This window comes from Perna viridis, chromosome 4 (assembly GCF_037379345.1).
Source record: "Perna viridis isolate PV_CMFRI_1.1 ecotype Kerala chromosome 4, ASM3737934v1, whole genome shotgun sequence".
Classification (NCBI taxonomy): domain Eukaryota; kingdom Metazoa; phylum Mollusca; class Bivalvia; order Mytilida; family Mytilidae; genus Perna; species Perna viridis.
The window spans coordinates 12,878,323-12,901,328 of record NC_142448.1 but is presented as its reverse complement, the minus strand read 5'-3'; the positions used below and the strand labels follow the sequence as shown (position 1 = coordinate 12,901,328).

The following is a 23,006-nucleotide window of genomic DNA, read 5'->3' as shown; positions in this document are numbered from 1 at the left end:
CTTGCATATCTGTGATTGTTTTGACATAAAACACCTGTTCCCCTGAGTCACCATGATTCAGAGGTGTCGTCTTTCAGCATTTAAACAACTATGAAAATAAGGTGTTAGATTTAATCGTTTAATTCAACACAGGAATCAAGTCCATATTGCTGCGTTTGTCTGATTTGAAATTACACTAAATGTGAATGAAGGAAATTATTTCTTTCTTTTAGTAAAATATCGTTTCTTCCATTGATATATATATATTAATTTCCATATAAAACCATTATATTTCTTGTAAATCCAAACATGCAGATGAGAAATGTTATACTTCCCTCCATAAAGTTGACTGGATAGTTAAAGCTACCCTGATTGGTTCCTGTCATCTGTCGATACATCGACATTGGAGACAGATGTTACAGTCGGCATACTGATCCGTGATTAAACATCAGTACAAAATGTTGGCTTAAATCTGTACTAATGTTCTACTCAGTGTTCTAATGAGACTATATTACTTATAATGTATTACCTGGAATTTACCTGTTGTTTTGCACCTGAAATTAATTACAGGTATGTTACTGCGCTTTATGGTGTGTATTGTAATGAAAACTGTAATATCGATTGATCATATTGACTTCATTACAAAAGTTCTATTTATTTTGTACGTTTTGTATATATAAACTCTCTTCAAATTGTATCAGTTTTAACAGGCTTTGCGTTTATTGATTAAATATGAAATATTTTTAAAAATCGGTCATTAACTCCCTCAAATAGAGTGTATAAATTCTGCTTCATTGCACGAGATGTTGTTGGATTTACTATATCATAAAGATAAAATAATGCTAATTATCTCTTTAAAGTATTATGTTTAGGAATGCCTATAATCATTTACATTTTCGAACTAATTCTTCAGACAAGTGTACAAGTGTAGAAGATAATTTGAAAACACGACTCATTATTCTACTTTTGTTTTAAAGCTACATTTAAAAAAAATATTTCAAGGCCTTCTGCGGTTGTGCGAAAATTTTTGCATTAAGTTATAAATTCATATAGTTACCCCGTGGTCAACGGAATAAAGTGGAGTCATCCAATACTTACCAGAGTCTCTAGAAAACCCAATTCATCAGATTGTTTGTTCATTATTTCTCACATTGTCATGCCTTTCAATCATAGGAAGATTAGCTGCTAATAAGCACAACGAATCAATTCATTATACATCGGACATATATGGCTATAGTTAGTCTTTATACCGGAGGCGTGTTAGTCTTGTACCGCTGGTCTGTTGGCATGAATATCTCGGGCTTGTTAGATCCGTACTAAATTGCTTGTTAGCCTTCATGAAACTCATAAAAGTTAGCAATTATTAACTAGATGTTCTCTTATGTGAATACCTCAAGATTGTTAGATTTGATCGACACAGTCGGTCAGGGATTATTTAGCAAACTTTCACCTATCTTCCCGAGTAACATTTTATCAATTAAAGGACACACAATTTGTATTCGACCTGGACTTAAAGGGTTTTAAACTAGCGTGCTTATTAACACAGGAAACAGAACAAAAGACTAGTATAAAAGTCAATATGTACATAGTTTCTAAAATGTGCTTTTCAACAAAGGAATTAGAAAGTCATAAATGAGGGAGATATTAAGCTTAGAATAGCTGTAGTCAAGTCAAATATGGTATAGTAGACCAATGGTTAATGCTTGGAATGTAATGAATTAATATGTAAGTGAATATATTTTCTTGTCTGTACTGGATTTACTCATTGTAAATTAACAGTTTTTTGTATTATTCTTAATGAAATGAAAAGGATTAACAGTAGAAAATAACTAACAACTTTATTCCGATGTATGTTTTGTGATTTCGGCATGTCGCGCCAACCTAATTTTAAAATTAATAAGTGGTTTTAATTTCTTTTTATCTGTTGTCAATGTATTTACCCTGTTTTCCTTAATTTAGATGCGTATGTACATATAGAAACATATTGAGTCGAAGACATCGCAGCTTGTCTAATGTTCAAGTCAAGTCGTCAGAAGTTCCTTCCATGACATCAGAATTGTTACTGACTGATTGTTATTGAGTCAGTCTGAGTGGAGCTGTCTGTGACAGTCTTGTTATTGTTTAATAGTGTTCAATACAATCAACGTCAGGCAGAAATGTCTATGACAGAGTTGATACAGACTGTACAGAATCATAAAGAATGTAAAAGGCACTCTATTGTCATTGTCAGGACCGTGTCATTGTTGTTGATCAACTTGAGCAGTTGGAGTGAAATTGCTCGTTAGTATTAATTTGTGTGTAGAATTTAAAATTTTTGATAACCATTGCAATTTATTCAAAGCATTCGCTTTGGTTGACACACTCTTCTGACTATATAAAGAATCATAATATCATTATATTGGCTGTATGTGTTAAAAACGTCACTCAATGCCCCAGTAAGCATCTATCACTACATGTATATTTGCATTCAGAGTTATAGTAAGTTCTGATTTTTATATGCATGCTAAATACTTCGATATGACTAATAATCTATCAGATTCTTTTTAGGACTATGTCACTCGTGTGAATTGTCGTGCTTTTGTATTAATAGGTACATACTATTTCTCATGTGACTTAGGGTAATGTGTTTAAGTTCTGTTCACCATTCGTTGTCGATGTATCACGGATGTTTTCTTCTTTCATTTACAATTCTTGATTGAAATTGAATAAAAATGTTAAAGTATTGTATTGTGGCAACATAGTAATGCCTTATCTTCAGTGTTAACTCGGTCCGTATTTTTCATATCTTGTTGGAAGTTAAGGATTATTACTTCTGATAGAGGGTATATTATAATAGATATCAGAAATCAGTAAATAAATATGTATTGTATTTGTTTGTCAACGTCACGTTCCCATGTTAGATGGTATTGATATTGATTTTTTAAACGATTAAAATTATTTAAATTATTGCATGATAAACCATACTTAAATTGTGGGAATCATAACTTTATGGATTTTATAGTTTCATTTTCGCATGAAAGTGTATACTACGAACAAATGATGCATGCTAGATTATCTTCCCGATAGATATACTCTTAGTTCTTAACTCAGTCCAAAAACTAAATGAAAAAATCTCCCAGTTGTAATAGTTACTCATTACGGCTACTAGTACTTGTATTTGTCGACCTTCGTAAGATAAAGGAGACAATTTTTCACGACATTCATGCACAGACATTAAATTCGTTTCTTTTGAGGACGGTGGACAGGATTAAGGGTTAAAGGGCGGGTAGAGAGAGAGAGGAAGGAAGAAAAGAGAAAGAAAGGGAGAAAGGAGAAAGATACCCCTGTCCGTCCCCTCGTTTTTGGAGAAAGATACCCCTGTCCGTCCCCTCGTTTTTGGACATTCTTTTGGTTAACAATTTTAGGTCATAGCATGTACAGCATTCTCCGTGTTCATTTTCTATTATCGATATTCATCAGATGAGAATATTCATTGAAATATTAGTTCACAGTATAGAGAAGCTTACACAAGGTTTTTTTGAAGATCAGATGCATGGAAGTTGTACTACGTATTACAGATTTGAGTGTTTTTTTTTTTTATGAAACTGTGCCATGTTGTAACTTACTGTCTCACTTCGTGTGTTTTAATAAAGAACAAAGATCTTGAAATGACATTTAAGTGACATACATGTAGCATGGAGTATTACATCGTCTGAATTTAAGAATGTGATATGAATTTGAAGAAACTTTCAGTATTGGACTTTTGAACCTAGTCAAGATCAGGTAATTTGACTGTCTATTTTGACTTAAGGGTTACTTGTGCTTAGATGAAACTTTAAACTATTCATGTTTCAATTTTATGCCTTCATGGAACTCCCAAAAAGAGTGAATTTAAACAGTTCCATTCTCTCATTTATAAGGAGCAAACTCGATCAAAGCAATTGATAAAGTGAAAAGTGAAATCATCTTGTAACGTTGATTTTTTTTTACGTTTGAGAACCTGTATATAATTATCTTGTTAACTATTACGAAACAAACGTTTTAAAGTTTCTCAAAGCACATAAGTATTACCGATATCCATTAAGACAAAATTAGTTAAATGGCTTGAAAGCTGTTATTATAAAACTGCAAAATATAACAGTAAAAATATTGATGTAAAGATAAATTTAATTTTTTGCTACTTAACGATATTAATCGTTCACATGAACGGCGTTTGCTTAGTCTCATGAAGCAATTGGGAATGACCAAACCTCTTTTACGTATTCTTATTAGATTTTATCTTTGTATGTTGACATTAACTTTATAGTCATCCTCATCCTGAATGTTTCGTTACATTAACCATGTTGACTCTTATCAAAAGACTAAAGTTATGTAATTTTCAGGTACATAAAGACAGTAGTATGTATGGGGACTAATTCTATCTTCCGTAATAGGTAATGCAAAATGTTTTCCAACAAAGTAAAGTTTTCGGGGACTTCCAATTCTCAGGGACTCCTCTTTGATCCGTTACTGCTTTATCAAGTAAACACATTTTATCGTCATTCGAATTTGGATTCCCTCGTAATCTTATCGTGTGTGTTACATTGATCTTGTGTATGCTGACATACATCTGATGGTGTTGTTGCTTCTATTATTTATCGTTAGACGTTTTGTTGCAAGTAAGGAATTCTCATAAAGGTTTACTCTGTTCATTGATAGGCTACAATGCTATGAAACGGATCATTATAAACACTAACTTAATTGTTTTTATCTTACTCTGATGGACAGCTCCTTCTGTTGTGGCTGTTATGTTGAGTCTCACAAGAAATTGATCTACTGTTATTATAACGGATAAAAGAGTCTTCCAGCGATTTATTTACTCAAAGACAATTGAAAGCTAAGTCAGAATCATTCTCCCTCACCACAGTTCTTTTCGTGTTAATCTTGTTCCTGAGCCAAATATTCAATTTTAATTTTAAACCGGTATGAACAATGTAAATGAATATAAAGCGTTGTATGAATACTCCAAATTACATCACCTTCCCAGAACCGTTTGAAGTTTTATTTCTATTGATCATACCTGCCTGACTTAGATTTTATCGTTCTCTATCAATATTTTATAGGTGGGTAGGGTGTTCGGAAGCTTCAAGTTCAGCATATCCCACCTACATGTAAATTAGCCGTTGTCAGTTCATAATTATTCTTCATCGACTTTAATATTGTATTCCTGTAGAAAGGCTTGTAGTTCCATAGTTTGTATGATGTAAACTTTTTGATCAGGCGATATTTTTAAAATACTTAGAGGAAATCCAATCAACGTAAGTTGGGTAAGTAAAGGCTTGAACTTGTAGTTTCATTTAAATTTTTCATCAAACCAAGAGCTACAGAAACCAATAACAGTAAGTCTCCTTGATGAACAAGTCGATTAACTATTAATCTGAGAAATTTATGTAGTTGTAAATTGATACACGTTTTTTTTTTAATTTTCCATCGCGATTTACCTTAACTAGTCTCAGCAGAAATATTGAAATATCCACAAGTATTGATTCTGTTGCTAGGCGTCAAACAGCTGATTCAGGTAAATTTCAGGTATTTGTTTCTGGGCGTTGGTCGGTTATCTAAGGTAAGATGGAAATCTTGTTTGTGGCACTGTCAAGAGATATGTTTTTCTCAACTTCGTTGTTTACATCTTTAGTAGCGTGTTTGCAAATGTCAGGTTGTTTTAATTAGAATACAGAAATTTCTCTAAATAGCTGTAACTGGGAATCAGGAAAATATATTTGAAGAAAAAAGGGATTGGTTTGTATACTCATTTTAAATAAATAAAGTTAATTTTAACCCTAGCAGACATGGATTGAAAATCTCCCACTGACATTATCAGAACTCGTGTAAAAAATACAATATTTTACTGAAATTTTAAAAACTTTTAGATTGTCTGTGAACAATGCTGTGATAATTTGCCTCATTTATAAATGATTGTTCTATAGTAACGTTCTAGCATCATCAGTCCTACCAGTCTACTAACTGTTATAATTCTCGGATGGGCAAATATATTACAAGTAATGCTTTTAAAAAATTGATGGATACATTTTTTGTTTTTGACTACATGGTATACAATTTATATAGATGTACATTATGTATATATAATTCCTGATAAGTTTGACATGGAACAACAAGAGATCAATATGCTAGAGCTTCAGCTCGACAACATATTTGTCACTATTGGAGGGACAGTTGTTTTTCCAACAAAGTATCGGCATTCCAAAGGGCACTAATTTTACCCCTCTCCTAGCCGATCTGATTCTTTATTTTTATGAGTTCGTTCAAAATCTTGTGATAAATAAAAAGGTTAAAGAGGCTAGATCCTTTAATTTCACTATCGATATATTGATGATGTTCTCTCCATTAAATAACCCTAACTTTGGAGAAAGACTTCCGTTTATTTTTCCACCAGACTAGAAATTAAAAAAAAATAAGACCCTCACCTCGAATTTGACAACAGTTGTCATCTCGGCACTAAAATATATAACAAACGAAACAATTTTGATTTTAAAATTATAATTTTTTTCTTTCTTGTGTGCAGTAATAAATCAGCTTGTTTCTGATAAAAAACATTATATGTGGTGGACGTTCAAAATGTCTACAAATTAATTTTAACTTTTTGGCTAGGATTAACATAATTTTTATTTGAATCAGTTATTTTTATTTTCACCTATTTATTGTTTATATCGTCTGCACTAGGTTCGATATGACATATAAATGTATATTGGTTTCATCAGTCATTGATCTTGAAAAGTTTCTCCACGCCCTAAAAACCAAAACAAAAAAACAAAAAAACATATGGGATAAGTCAATAATTTTTAAATTAATCACTTATTTATTGTTCATATCGTCTGCACTGTTTTGACTACTTGGTTTTACCTATTGTATGGCAATTTTATACTGCCTACTTGTATTGAAATATACTGGAAATAATTAACCTTAATGGAAGCCAGGGTGGTGGTAGCGCGCTATAAAACCTGGTTTTATCCACTTTTCATTTTGTGATGTCTGTACCAAGTCAGGACCATTGCAGTGGTTTCCAACTTTTTGGTTTTTGCCCTGATAATGCCATTTGTTATACGGGCTTTCCTTTTGACTACTGCCTAGATTTGATCAGTTCGGCAACTCGGCGGGTGTTTCTAGAAAAGCAGAGGACGCTTACCCTACCGGTGCATGTGGTCCATGCTCCCAGTTTTTAGTGGAGTCCGAGTTGCTCATTTGCTTTTCTTACTTTGTATGTGTGATTTTAGTAACTTTATGTTCTTTGTTGTGTATGTCTGTTTTCCATGTCTGGTCTTTGTCCCAGGATTACATTCTTTTGATTACCACTATAACCTTGGTTTCCTTGAATACTCTTTCGGTAATTTCGTTATTAACCTTCATGCTTTTTCATTGCAGTTTCATCTTGTTCGTTAGGTGGTTTGAAAAAAAATCTGCAACTTTTGATATATAAGTTTGGCATGCAATAGAAACACGTGTTAGTCTTCTATTTCCGGTCAGTATTTAGACTTTCTAAAAAGCACCTGAGGTTGAAACCGAAGTCTGTTGTCGATGGAAATAGATACTATTGTTATTCAAATGATGTAGTTTATAATCCAAGCAGGGATTACTAGCTTAAACACAGAATCCAATGCACAAGCTCAACTTGATACTAGAATTCAAATTGCTGTTTTACGGTATTATAAAGGCTCAGGCTCATCATCTATGCTATAGGGAAGTATTGACATTTTGTATGCGTACAAAAAGCTGCTCAACTCAATAAGCGTTGAAATACTTGATGTTTGCGAAGGCGTGGGAAGGTTAAGGGTGCTAAGAATATACTGGCTATGGCTTTGCTGAAAGAACACGGACTAATAATGACCGGGTAAAAAAATATCAGAAAGAGGGGCCACTGACTGACACAAAAGGAGAGGTGCTCCAGTGTTTTCCAGTAATATTTTTTTTTATAATAAACAACTATAATTTTCGAACACAAAGGGGTGGGATCCCCACTTGTAACTGCCTTTGCTTATGAAACCTGTATATATATATATTGATGTGGATTCCGAACACCTATTTCCCATTTTTAGTTTCCGCTATATATATGACGTATTATCTTTAAACAATCCTAATTTTGGGGATTTGATACATCGCATCTACCCAAAAGAACTTGAGATAAAGGATACTACAGGCACTGTGAAGTCAGCCTCATATCTTGACCTACACTTAGAAATCGATGGTAAAGGAACTATTGACCAAATTTTACAACAAACGTGATGACTTTTCATTCAGAATTGTCAACTTTCCTTTCATCTGTGGCAACATCCCTTCAGCACCTGCGTATGGAGTGTTCATATCACAATTCATACGTTATGCCAGAGCTTGCCGAAACTACGCAGACTTTTTGTATCGCGCTAGAACTCTAACAAATAGGCTTCTGGAACAGGGTTATGTTGCTACAAGATTGAAGTCATCACTACAGAAGTTTTATGGTCGTCATCATGAACTCGTGGATCGTTATGGTGTATCCATCTGCACCATGAAAACTGATTTATTCAACGTGTCATAGTTTTCCTTTCCTCGTTTGTCTACCCCGGACTTGACTTTTTATGAGCAACTCGGCGGATGTTTCTAGAAAAGCAGAGGGCGCTTACCCAACCGGTGCACCTGGTCCATGCTCCCAGTTTTTAGTGGAGTCCGAGTTGCTCATTTGCTTTTGTTACTTTGTATGTAAGATTTTAGTTACTTTATGTTCTTTGTTGTGTATGTCTGTTTTCCATGTCTGGTCTTTGTCCCTGGATTACATTTTTTGATTACCGCTATAACCTTGGTTCCCTTGATTACTCTTTTACTTACATGTACTTTTTGTAACCTAAATAGTTTCGTTTTTATATATAGAACGAACTTATCTTTAGTGATACGCATTTCATAATCATAAGTTTGTAAAACACCACAGACTGAAACCACAGGTTTGTCAATCTCAGAAATTTTTGTACCCGGTCATCTTACTTCTACAATATATAATGTGAGTAAATATATAGGCTTAACAATCAACCTGATAGGATTTGTGAAGCCCGTGACAAGCTTAAGTAATATGTAATAAAGATGTTGATTCAATACCAAGTTAGTGAAGCAAAAATGTTCGGGGAAAAATCCAGAATTTCACTTTATCATAAAATGGTGTACTTGTTATATATATACATGTATATTGTATTGTCAGTCGCCTCACCGTGGTTGTAATATATCAGTTCTGCCAGTTGCCTGTCTGTGATATCATACATGTATCACTTATTTTTCAGTCGCCTGTCCATGGTTTTAATATCATATCAGGTTTGTCAGTCGTCTGTCTGTGGTTGTAATATCTTTTCATGTTTATCAAATATTAGATTTGTCAGTCGTCTGTCCCGTGGTTATAATATCATATCAGGTATATCAGTTGCTTGTCCGTGTTGTATTATCATATCAAGCGTGTCAGTTGCATGCCCGTGTTGTACTATCATATCAGGCGTGTCTGTTTTTGTAATCATTTTATTTTAAAACTTTACTTTTTAGCTTACTTTTGCTAGCGTTAAAGAATTGCATTATTCATCTAATCATATGTATAAATTAATTTCATATTGTGTATTTTTAATATAAATATGCAAGTCATGCCTGGAGACTGAGTCATGTGTCTGTTGAATACCGATATCGGCAGCTTGTCCCTGCAGTCCAATATGCTCCTTGTACATTGTAAATCATGATCGGGGTTTTGTACCAACAATAGTCTTCAGGGAAGATTGCAGATAAAGGTTTACAACATGGATGTCAAACCAATCAAATGTGTTGTTACTTAAAAGTGTTAAATACGTCTAAACTTTGGTACACTTTTGTTAAAAACTGTAGAAAAAAAGATTTAATTGAACGATTATTTTGCTTTCTCGTTGGCAGGTTCAGTTTAATACTGCCCTATAGAGGATTTCTTCCCAGCATGTAAGTAAATGCTCCTTTTTTAAAGTTGCCATAGACGAACAGATATTCTTCATGGATTAATATACTTATGTATAACATTTCGGAAATAAGACTCCATGTGTTTTGTTAAGATGGCTGTTTACATCAAAAGCATGATTGAAATAATTGGTAAAGTTTCTCATTGTGAAAACAAAATCAGCTTTTCTTAATGCTGGGTATTTTGTTCGCCAAAAACTCACTTTAATTTCAATAATGCTTGTTTTCCCCGGACTTACAAATCTATGAGAACGCTAAAATTGCTAAAGAATAACATGGTTCTACTTCAGGAAACGTTATCAGACCTTTAAACTTTTCAGTAGTTCTAATCATAGAACAACACACAGTTATTAATCAGAGTTTTGTACAATCCAAATACAATTTAGATATCGAGCTAGCAACACAAGTATTTCCCCAAATGTAGTGTTTCTCTTATTTAATTGGAAAACTTATCTTTATCAGTTAACACGCGATGAATAGTCCGAATCATATCTACAGTTATAAATACTAAAATCTTATTTTTATTTGTAGAATTTGGTCAGCAGAATATACTCCAAGTCAGTTTCTTACCCACGAGATGGTCACCTTACAGTAAATATTTTTATTTTGGGATCGTATATTGTACCAGTGAAACAATCTGTCTTCATTATCCTGATTCGTGGATACCTAACTCTGGAATTATTGATTCAACCTTTTAGGATAATTCTCCCTTCAGGAAAGTGGATTTATCTATTCGGTCTATTTAGAAAAAGTGAATCAACAGACGGAAAGTGGCTTTACCATTTCCCGCTTCTACGATGACAAGAATCTTCATGATATAGAATGATTCCGGTCTTCTCAGGTAACTAGTTAAACATTTTGAAAATAGAAATTTTCATGTGGACATATTCATTTAAAATTTAAAATTTCCGTGCCATCATTTGGCCAAATATTACTGAAAAATCTTGGGATGTTTTACAGTTAAAGCCCTCTTAGGAAGCTAGGGTTGCATCTACTACTGAAACCCTGTAAAAATGCTTGACATATTAAAAAAATGATAATAGCACAGCACGTCACACAATGCTATACCATTACTAACTGTAAGACAACACCCAAATGCAATGTAGTGTTAATTACGAGAATAATTAGAAGAAAAAATAAAAATAAGCGAATGAAATGGGTACCAAGAAATGAATTGTAATTTCTGATTCTAATTTTTTTTGCACCTTGTACATGTACATACACAGAACATGATGTTTTCTAGAGATTTTATCAGATTTAAATATTTTATTTAATAGTATTTTGCGTCAATAATTTACATGTAAAAATAATGACATGTTTATAACCTATATGGTGTAATTATACTTCAATAAGTTTTAAACGGTTCATTTTACCCCCGAGGATTCCTGTTCCATTCTTTTTTCTTTGTAATAGTATTTCCCTGTACACTGATAAGATCGTACTAATTTTACTCTTGGCACTTTTATTTGTGTTTTGTTTTAATATTTGATGTATACTGAAATCTGTCTCGGTAAATACGATTTTTAGCGAGTCCCGACTCCGTATGGAAGACCTGGTTCTGTTTGGCATTTAAACTGCTGTTTTTTTTGTTACTATTTAATTCAGAAGCTTCTCGGTAATGCATAAAAGGTGAACAAGTGATATATAATTGCCCTTTTCTGTCAAATGATCCGGTTTGTGTGTGTGTTTGTGTGTGTGTGTGTGTATTTTATTACAAGCCTTTGTGTTGGTGTCGATAAGAGTTTCGGGTGCTTCCTACTCTACAATCGGCCTCTTGTTGTGTTATTCGATATATATTGGATTGCTGTTGTTGGTGCCGTCTCCCAGTTTATTAGTACAAATTAGCCTTGACGATTTGCCTTGTGTTAGATTAATTAGATACCTCGTCAGCGAAGGAGACGACTGAGGTGGCTTTTGTGCAGAAGGAAACTGAATTATTCAGATCTATCAAAACTGACAATGACACGGCGTTTTCGTTCGAGGAAAGTTACAGGATTTGTATTCACAGACACACCTGTACCTATTACCTTGTTTCTTAATTATCTGAAACAAAAGTAAGATTGGGTTAACGACAGGTGAGGAATAAGATTGAGACAGGTGTGTCACAGATAAATATAATCTACACTGAAAGAAATAACTTATTTGATGTTGCAAGTTGTAGGATGTTGTCCGACTTCTACATCCTTTTTTGTTATCACTGTCTTATGTAATACTACTTTGTGTGAAAGTTTTGATCCTTGTCAAATTTTTAATTGAGATATTTACTCGATGATCTTTGATCGAAAGAATTTAGATGAAGAGGAGTTTATCGAAAGGAAGAATACATTGTGATGAAGAGGAGTTTATCGAAAGGAAGAATACATTGTGCCTGAAGGGCAAGCTATATAATGAAAATTTATGTGAACTTTCCAGACGTGATTTTCCAATAAAATCACTGATAATGCGACATTTGATGTTCTATGATTATGCCTGATTAGCTCAGAAACCATGAAATTAACCCTGGATAATCTCGGTGGTCAGTGAAAAAGAAACATTTTAAGATACATGTATCAGTATGGTTAAATCCTGTGAAATATAGATGTATATCCAGTTATTTGGGAATTAGATAAACTGGAGACCTTAGGCTTTGAGATTCTTTATAAGCTTAAAACTTATTTAGGGGAAGAAATTGGTTATAAATATACCTAAACTGTTTGTATATGGCATAATACTGCAAGGGTCTTACATTTGATTATCAATGCATTTTGAAATACGAGGCATTTGAATACTATGAGTGAGTAAGAAAAAAATACAACATTGTTAGTTTGTAAATCATTGTTTTAGCCTGAGAGATAGTCGAGGGTAAAACGTTTGTCGATTTTCAATGTTTGAAAACGACAATATCTAAATGGCTCAAGGAGGATTGTAAAATATATACACCTTATATATCGGTAACAAAAAAAAAAAAAAAAAAAAAAAAAGACAAAAAAGAGAATGTTACATTAACTGCTAAGTGAACTGATGTCCGTTACAGTACACACTGTACTATTATTGACGTGGATGAACTGATGTCCATTACAGTACTCAATGTACTATTACTGACGTAGATGAACTGATGTCCATTACAGCACATACTGTACTATTACTGTCGTAGATGAACTGATGTCCATTACAGTACACACTGTACTATTATTGACGTGGATGAACTGATGTCCATTACAGTACTCAATGTACTATTACTGACGTAGATGAACTGATGTCCATTACAGCACATACTGTACTATTACTGTCGTAGATGAACTGATGTCCGTTACAGTACACACTGTACTATTATTGACGTGGATGAACTGATGTCCATTACAGTACTCAATGTACTATTACTGACGTAGATGAACTGATGTCCATTACAGCACATACTGTACTATTACTGTCGTAGATGAACTGATGTCCATTATAGCACACACTGTACTATTACTGACGTAGATAAACTGATGTCCATTACCGTACACACTGTACTATTATTAAAAGATTAAAATGATTAGTGGCTTTTATAACATTGCTTGTCTTTTAATTTGCTACAGTTTGGCCCTTGCTATACAAAATCCATTGATTTTTGCCTAAAGATGCCAGTTACATATATCTCCTTGTATTCTGACTCGATGACTATTTGTGTTCAACAGATGTGACTGTTAAAATACGCATGCAATTTTATTTTTCAAACATATTGTAAAATAAGATTTATTATGCTTGCTAGACATAAATATATATCCGAAACGGGGGAATTGTACCAACTTCAATCTTCTGGAAAAATTACAGGCATGATTCACAAACACAAGAAAAAAAACCAATAACAAACTCAAAAGGAGAGCCCCTAAATATTTGTTAAAATAAATTTTATTTAATAACATACATAAAGTATCTTAACTATCATGACACAAGTACAGTTTCATATCTAAACTTTAGTTTACTTTATATATTTTCAGAATGAAATAAAATAAAAGAAAAAGAGGGAAAAAAGTAAAAACGGAAAATGAAGATTAATGTGCTGCATCACGTATCTATAAAAACATTACTGGTTCTAACTACTGTTTTGGACTTAGGTATGTATATGACGAAAATCCAGCATGCGCAAGGTATGTCCAGTGGAGTTCAGCGCATGTTGTGTTAAAATTATTTGATGTTCCATGTTTGTAAAGTTAAATGTCTACACAAGGAAAACTTACGTTTATTAGCATAATTTACATTCTTGTTTTAGATATGAAATGAAAAATTAAACCTTAAGTGAATCATTGTAATGGACGTCAAGGGATTGTATAATCTGTAAAGATATTGTTCGTCACGAACTCGATCTGATGATTACTGCTGTTGTCGACTCACGGACTTTAAGTAAATCTTTATTTCACTCAATGCACTGCAAAAAGAAAAATGAGTTATTTAAAAAGATTATGAAGAATGTATGAACTAAAATCATTTTCAATTGACAGATGTATAAAAAGTAAAGCCCCTTTTGTACAATTACTTGTGGTCAGGGTCACCTATATATGTTCTATTCAATCGACTAGCAAATATTCAAAATGGTGTGTGTCTGTAATTTCGCATATTTATGATGCAAAATGATACAAAGCAACTAAAATTGTTATTCTTTATACCCATGGGGGTACGTGGAATAGGGGTATAGGCACCATATTGTTGGATCCTGCGTGTCCGCAAGTATCTATGTTCTGTTCGCTTTCCTCTTGTATCAGTTTTTTTTTAAATATTATTGAATATACAAAAACATATTCATGACTCAACTTATCGAAAGGCTTCATATTCAGTATTAGTGCCAAACATGGCATCTTTTATTTTCTCTGAATGTTGTGTATAACAGGTGAATTGTCAGGTAAGACGAAAAACTTGCACAGTGCATTGATTTGTTCAATATCGATGGATGCTTTTATATAAAAAAAATATAACATAAAAATTAAATACAACAGAATATTGAAGAAGTCCACGACAGCTAAAAAAATAGTTTAAGGGAAACGAACGTAACGACCATAGTATGAATCTCGTGCCGTGCTGTACCCCTACGTCTGAAGACAGTTCTATTGTAATATTAGCCTATATTTGTCAAGGATGTATCCATCTGATATTGAACAAAATCAACCTTAGTCATATTTTTCATTTCAGCCATTATGTAGAATTATGAATTATAAATTGAATTCTTTTTATACTTTATTTGTGTTAAACATGCTATTGTTTATATTAAATTAGCATTTTATTTTGTGCAGTTGAATTATATTTCATTTTTTTTTCAAAATAGATTTTAGAGCAATAATTGAATTACATTTGGTTTCCTGTAATAAATACCATTAAATGGGAATAGTAATTTTCTTTGCTTCCACTCGGGAACAGTTTCAATTTCTGGAACATAATTATTTCATACAACAGCAAGCATGTACTGTCACGATTGACAATACAAATGTTTCTCTGAATAAATACAAACAATTTAAAGATAATTATTGTAACATGGTTAGATTTCCTGTAGCATGGTATTGATACAATTAAAACAGGGGCTTTGACATCTGCAATATTTCTCGTGCAATACTCAACTAAAGTAATCATGTTAGGCTGAACTAGAAAACTTTCAACTATAATTGGAAAATCAAAGAGAACACGGTTGACCCTGTACTTTGGGCAACATGAAGTACTATATAACAAGAGATATTTGTTCCCGTTGTTCGTTACATCACTGTTAATGACCACTGTCTGTTGAAGATAAACCGGTGACAGAATACCAAACTGCCAAGCCAGAAAGTTAATAGATCGAAATATTGTAGTCTGTTCGGTTCAGACAAAAACTGTCAATATTATCGTTATATCTATTGTTTGTCTCAGGACTTGTTGCTTATTCTAGTCGTCTATTTTGCGTACGTAGTTAATCTACAATACCAACATACATGTAATATTTTAGTAGTGAGACGGCAGTAATATGTTTGACAAGAATTATTATTATACCCCTTTGATGAACACATTCAAATGTTTAAATAAATAAATATTTTTCTTCAGTTTTGACAAACGATGCACCGAAGCAGATAGACTTTACAGCCACTAATACTATCATAATACCAGAAAATACAGCAGTCAGTAAGTAGCACATTACACACTTGAAAAGTAGTTCTGTGTCTCAGTCGAGTTAAATTATGCATGGCATGTTGCTTCAATTGACCAAAAGTTCCGTCGTTCTGAAATGCTTGAAATTTCAATCAACAATAAAAAATCAACCAGTCAATTAATCATCTATATAATCATCAGCGTCATGTAAAGAATCACTACCGTCGTCTTATTTTAAAATAGCAAACAAAACCATCGTCTAAACCGAAATACGAAAAAAACATGTCGGTTTCACCCATTAACTCACTTTTAGTACATATGTACGTGGCTGTATATCCCCGTTTATTATCTGTACATAGCATTGTTCAGTTCTCAGCTAACGGGTGACATAAACGTCGAATTTAAATAAATAAATTAAAAAAAGGAAAAAAAATACGAAGTTCAATATATTGAAGCTGATTTTAAAATGAACATGTCATGCTTGTACAATTTACATAAAAATGTTTTTCTATATTACAGATTCTACAATAGGAACAATTAAGGCACGCGATTCCGATGGACCAATGCCGATCATATTCTCTATACAGGACGAGAAAACTAAACAGTTAGTGAGGCTTGGTGAAACAACAGGGGACAGTGCTACCCAGAGACAAGTGGATATAATACTGATAACTCCACTTGATAGAGATAGGGTAAAACTATTTTTGTTTCGAAATATTAATTTTTATGTTCTAAAATGATAACGCCAATTATACTACTTGAAAAGGAATTGTTTTGAATGTTTCTAATTTCTAACAGGTTAAGCGAAATAACATGGTTTGTTACAGTGTATATTTGTAAACCGCGAACATTAGAAATAACCCATTAAATTTAATTTCAGTTGGATTCAAATCGAAATATTACTATGTTCATTATCAATTTTGTTTGGGATTATTTCAATGGCAGAGTGCGGACCGAGCGACGTTATTGACGTCTCAGTACCAAAGCAAGATAATACAAAAGGGCTTACTCATAGAGAACCAACCAATCAGAAAGCTTGTTAGAAATTCAATTTTTTTTCAACTGTCTTGGAATATGCTGCTTTACTAACCTGTTTCATCACTTGTTGAACATATTTCTAGAATCAAACAACATAATGAACTCAAGTTTTTTCATGATCAATTCCTCATCATTATCAGGATCATAGTCGCCGAAACTTGTCGACCAATAAATAATTGTATTGACATCCTAAAATTAATGTGACCTGTATATTTACTTTATTAAAGCTCTGTACATCTTTTGGATCCACTTTATAGGATCTTACGAACTTACCTTAACAGGCGTTGGTCCACAAGTTCAGATTAAAACAACATTGACTATTTAAATACGATTTATGAACAAGAGAAAGGAAAGATTCAATTACTTCAAAAAACATAAGATTAATTACCACTGTATTGAACCAAAATATCCCCACTTTATCGATATTGTAAAACATTTTTTTCGTGAAGTTTCATTAAATATGTGCACACCTATATTGTCGAATACTCAGCTAGTGGTCACAAAAATGTAGAAATGTATGGTGGAAGTGACTGTAAGCCATTGTTTTAAGGATGTTTGATTACTGCTGTTTTTTTTGTTACTAGGACCCATCTGACCGAAAGTTGTATTTTATAATGGCTGATGGTGATAGTTCTGTAGAACACAATCAACTAACCATACAGATCTCACTGTACATCACTGACGTCAACGACGAACATCCAGAGTTTTATACCCGAAGATACAAAGAATCCGTGTACGAGGTAAACTTGAAAAATGAGTTATAAAACTTTCACACCTACAATGGGGAACAGGTGATCTCGTTTTTGCTTATCAGTTGGTATTTTGTATTTTATAATTACACACGAAAAAATCAGTACGGAAATTAACTAGACCAGATAGGGTATTTTCTATAGAAGTGAGGCAAGATCTTAAAGTTGCTAGAACAAGAAACAGTTTGAAAGACCAATAGAGAGCTATGTCTGAGCAGGAAAAAAACATAAAATCAGCAACGACTTTAATTCCCATAAGTAGTACAGTGTTCAGAAAAAAAATGTAGTGTTATTAGTAACCTTCGGTCTGGTTGAATTCCTTTTAGAATAAATCATAGTGGGTCGAAATACGTGTATTGGTTATAAAAAAACACATACTTATATCTGGAATGCCGATACGGAGACAAGATATAAATAAAATTTAAAGTATCAATATTGCCTCCTCTCATTAATTCTCCCCTTTTACTTTTGATGTGTGAATTACATTTACTGCACTTCCTCATAAACCTCTGCAAATATGTTCAAAAACAATTGTTTTTCCCACAGAATGCAGCTGTAGGATTGACCATAGGTAGAGTGACAGCGGTCGACGAAGACAATGGTTTAGGAGGAAAGATCACATATTCAATGGAGGTAAGGGTTGTGGATACTATAAAGTATTATCCTTACGTCCTTATAATTTACCACATTTGCTGTAAAGCCGATTAGTTTTATGCTATGTTAAATAAATTTAGAAAGAATACTCATATTTGAATTAAAAAAAATATATATCTTTTTATATGATAAATATATTCCTCCTCTATGACATAATATTGGATATTATTTATTGAGTGCAAGTAGATATGCAGAACACATCAATATTTATTCTCTGATAATTTCAGCCAGCTTCACAGTTAGCAGACAGTACATACCGGAACGCCTTTAGAATAAATCCAAACACAGGGGAGGTTATTGTCAACAGTCAGCTGGATTACGAAAATCATAACTTCTACGAGTTCACGATCAGTGCTCAGGTATCAGTCACGTTCTAAAATCGAGTCCTATATTGATAGTTTGTTGACAAATATATTTAGAAATATTTAAAGCAGCAATGTCAACAATAAGTAAAATAAACGTTACAAACATTCAATAAAAAAAAAACTTTAATTGTGTTTCCATCAAACTGGAGTTCCGTTGATTTTGAATGTGTTGCAAATGCATTGTACTAAGTAGAGTCCATACAGTATTCTTGAATATAACTGAATATATCTTCAGGATGGTATGGGTTTAAGAAGTACAGCCGATGCCGACTTCGTTATTACAATAAAAGATATTCAGGACTCTCCGCCAGCATTTTTCAACTTGCCATACAGTATTAAACTTCAGGAAAATGTCTCGGTGGTAAGTTTTGTTTGCCAGTATCTTTAAATTACCTTATACAAAACTATTAGATTCTGTTGAAGCAGAAGATGAATCTTATTTACTTTTTTACTCTTCATTTTGACTTACTATCGAGAATAATTCACATTAAAAGCCGATCTCGCATTGCTTCCGGTCGTCTCTTATTTCGCGTGTTACCTCACACGCGACATAACAGAAAACCAGGAGCGTTGCGAGATCGTCTTTTAATTAGATTTGAGTCTACTAACAATCTCTTCCTATTGTACCAAACGCTAAAACTTTCGCTAATTGTGGAGAAAAAGACCACGAAAAAGCCCATTATTTCTGCCAATAATACTGTTTAGGTCCATGACCAAAAACATCTATTTCCGATTAAGTGCACTGTTTTCCAATTTCGTTTGAAGTACTTTATTGTATACTAGGCAGTTTCTGCCATTTCCAATTTTTACAAAATAGTCATTGTTAAAGGCTAATTGAGCAAATAGGTGTGAACAAACATAGTTAAACGTACGAGACAATAACAATTGAAGCTTACACCCACACCTTCCGAGGTAATGACTGACTCTTTTAAGAATTAATGCCATTGACCAGAATTTTCCTTTGTGATTATTACGATGATAAACTGTTATGACTGTATAGACTGTAAGTCACAGCTGTTTAATTATCGATGGGCCATTATTCTTTAAGTGTGATATATTATATTTTGTTGATAAATTGGTTGTTCAGTTCTCCTTTTCAACACATCAAGTTTACATTTAGTACATTACGTAGGCATGCTGATTCAAGCAAATCATTTTGGCTTGTTATAGCCAAATATGTTTTACACTGCTTTAAGCCAATCCAAATCTGACATCAAATATCTTCCTATGTCGATTCGTACTTATAAATATGTAATTTATGTAATTTTTAAAATCAAAGTTTTATATAATAATATATGGAATGTTTTGTATTGCGTTTGCAGACTACACCGGTGCTACAGGTGACAGCATTAGATGGGGATAGAGGTGTTCCGAACGACATCAGATATCAATTTATCGATGGTATGAACCAACATTTAGAATACCATACGATAAAACAAAGTACAATTCAACAAAGACAATACGAACATATCCTTAGCTAAATTAAAACTCATTATTATGGAATATGTTAAGATATGAAGATACGTTTATAAACGTTCAAGTTGTCATAGTTACAATGACTGTATATAACTCTCACGAGTAACACTTTTGACTGCACAAAAGATTAACTGTACATACATTTTTTTTTAAAATGAACAACTGCGGTTTTAATTACCAGGAGTAAGCTCTGAATGTATAAAAATGGCTGCATTGCCTTTTATTATTTTAAAATAGAGATAATGCAAAGAATGCTTATAATTAATACAAGCATAAGGAATTGCATGTAAAAATTGTGTTGGGAAGCAATGATCATCAGCAAAGTGAAATGTTCTACAATCGTACAAATGCATTGTGCATACAGATAGTCACAATTTCAAGGAAATGTTTTTGTTCGAAAATTATATAGATTTTTACGTGGATGATAATTATTTTTACAAATTTTCAATTTCAACTTCCTGATATTAAAATACTGGCCAATGAATCGCTAAATATGCACTCTCGCAAATATTTTAGCATGCATTCATGTACTTTTACTCTTGCTTTTGTAACTCTGTATAATATCTGTATATTGTAGGTGACTATGCTAACTTTGAACTTGATGCCATTACTGGATCAATTACAGTTAAAAATGGACTTGACAGAGATGACGAAGATGTTCAAAAAAATGGTGGCGTTTATGCCATGCAAGTACAGGTAGGTTTGTTCGGATTATCTTGACAATGTTTTACGATTTTGTAGACACTGAATTTAAATTGCTCATTTGTATGTCATTTGGAAACAAAATAATGTTCTAAACTCTTATTTCATTGTTATTTTAGGCATCTGAAGTGGTTCAACCGGGGGATCCCAATTTGGGTTCTACCACTACATCAACTCTGGTCACCATTACTGTGGAGGATGTAAACGATAATAAACCAGAGTTTAACTCACCTGTATACACAGCTACGGTACTGGAAAACATGCAGGACGGGGTACCAGTAACACTGACCGGTACCACTACTACAATGTCCGTCAGCGATAAAGATCAAGTAAGTGTCAAATTGCATGCTCAAAATAATACACGTAGGTTTAACGTGTAACAGTCTCGACTGTCGCATAGAACTAGTTTTGAAATGCACATTAACTCTGTCTTTTTACACAAATTGTATCATGTTTTTAGTAAAATAATTGAATAAAAAGATAATATTGCAATTTGGCTTTTCCTTTCAGCATTAAACGTGGAGAAATTGAATTAAAATATAAAGAATTAATCTTTGCCTTTTGACTGACCAAACACTATGTAATGTGTTTTGTTTATTCACTACCATATTTGTTCTTATTATTTACACATGCATTTGGTTTATACCAAGAATTACTAGAGAGTCTTTGATTATTTGTTTATTGCCTTCTTCTATCTAATTTCTGTCGCTCCTGATGTATTTCTGGACCCAATTCAATTTATAGACATTTTGCACATATCTATGATATTCTGAAATATCAAAGGACCTTCATAATTGATTTAATTAGGGATCAGAGTTATACCTGGACTCCTAAATATTTGAAGAGATCATGCCGCTAAACTGACGTTCAATAAAATTTGAGGAGTTCCTTAAGATAAGTTGTTAGGTCTACGTAATTATACAATTCAAAAAGCTCTTTATACGTGTTATAAAGGGGCAGAAATGCTTGATCGCCTATATTTTAGTGGCACGAAAATTTCAATAAGCCATATATGGTGAAAGGAAACCACTGATGTCCATAAATACATGATGACCTTCATTAAGATTTAAGGACACCTTTAATCTATTTCAGGATCTTCTAGAATGGAATCAAGGATTTCTGTCAAAAAATGCTTACCTCAATGAAAGGATCTATTTTGAAGAATTCTACAACTTATAAAAATTCTACGCTTTGTATTTTATAGGGTCAGAATAGTATATTCAGCTTAACATTAGAAAAGGACGGACATCCATACTACGATTTTACCCCACAGCCCAGTAAAGTGTATTCTGTCTCACCAATCTTGATAAGAGTTAATAACTCCAAGAATCTTGACTACGAGACAATGAATACAACAACGTTCCAAGTAAGTAAAATCATCGTTACATCAGTTCATGGAGAATATTTATACAATGCAGATTTGTGATAGTGATTCTACAGAACTATTTAAAACAGAAAAAAAGAAGAAGTTTCACCATTCTCGATCTTGCTTATCTACTTGAAAATTATCTTTTTTTACTTTAAAGCATTTTGGTTTTTATAATGAAACTAAAAGTTTTTCATTAAAAATCTTGGTTTTATGTATTTTGATCAGGCTGGATTTTTTCAGTGTTAATATATTGCCTTATACGCCTTTGCAGATAATTGCTAGAGAAATAGATACTATAGAAAAACGATCCAGTGTAGCGACTGTTACAGTCAACATTGAAGATGTAAATGATATTCCTCCTCAGTTTTCGTCAGAGTTGTTTAACGCCAACATCTCAGAAAACTCTCCCGTAAACACAGCTGTAACCGTAGTCAATGTGAGTAATGCTTTTAGTGACAATTGCAACAGGATGGAAACATTATTTTTATGTTGGAAAAAAACTTAAAATGTTTTATTACTAATTTGTTTTGATTTTCCTAACTCCTTATTTGTTCATTTTACTTGTGTTTATTTCTAACAGGTATTTTTTTTTAAATTTTATCTTGTCTTACGTTTTCTTACGCTTCTTACAATACCACA

The 23,006-nt window shown here is 32.9% G+C and overlaps 1 protein-coding gene across 8 annotated transcripts in view; it reads left to right on the top strand.

The window, feature by feature from the left end:
- LOC148618910 (cadherin-23-like) overlaps positions 1 to 23,006 on the top strand; it is a 42,057-nt gene that overhangs the window by 1,542 nt on the left and 17,509 nt on the right. For 3 of the 8 annotated variants that reach the window (XR_015921495.1, XR_015921494.1, XM_088578265.1), the window contains exons 1-15: positions 369 to 549; positions 9,886 to 9,927; positions 10,474 to 10,783; positions 13,905 to 14,021; positions 15,970 to 16,047; positions 16,534 to 16,706; positions 17,637 to 17,792; positions 18,348 to 18,434; positions 18,683 to 18,814; positions 19,056 to 19,181; positions 20,143 to 20,221; positions 20,874 to 20,992; positions 21,118 to 21,327; positions 22,203 to 22,364; positions 22,639 to 22,803. Coding sequence is in view for 6 of the 8 variants with exons in the window: in XM_088578265.1 (XP_088434391.1) it covers positions 13,952 to 14,021; positions 15,970 to 16,047; positions 16,534 to 16,706; positions 17,637 to 17,792; positions 18,348 to 18,434; positions 18,683 to 18,814; positions 19,056 to 19,181; positions 20,143 to 20,221; positions 20,874 to 20,992; positions 21,118 to 21,327; positions 22,203 to 22,364; positions 22,639 to 22,803 (1,557 nt within the window). In the remaining 2 variants the exon portion in view is untranslated. Of the gene's footprint in view, positions 1 to 368; positions 550 to 1,052; positions 1,705 to 1,938; positions 2,260 to 5,171; positions 5,265 to 9,885; positions 9,928 to 10,473; positions 10,784 to 13,904; positions 14,022 to 15,969; positions 16,048 to 16,533; positions 16,707 to 17,636; positions 17,793 to 18,347; positions 18,435 to 18,682; positions 18,815 to 19,055; positions 19,182 to 20,142; positions 20,222 to 20,873; positions 20,993 to 21,117; positions 21,328 to 22,202; positions 22,365 to 22,638; positions 22,804 to 23,006 lie in introns of those variants that run through there. The other 5 variants (XM_088578266.1, XM_088578267.1, XM_088578270.1 and 2 more) reach the window with 5 other exon arrangements.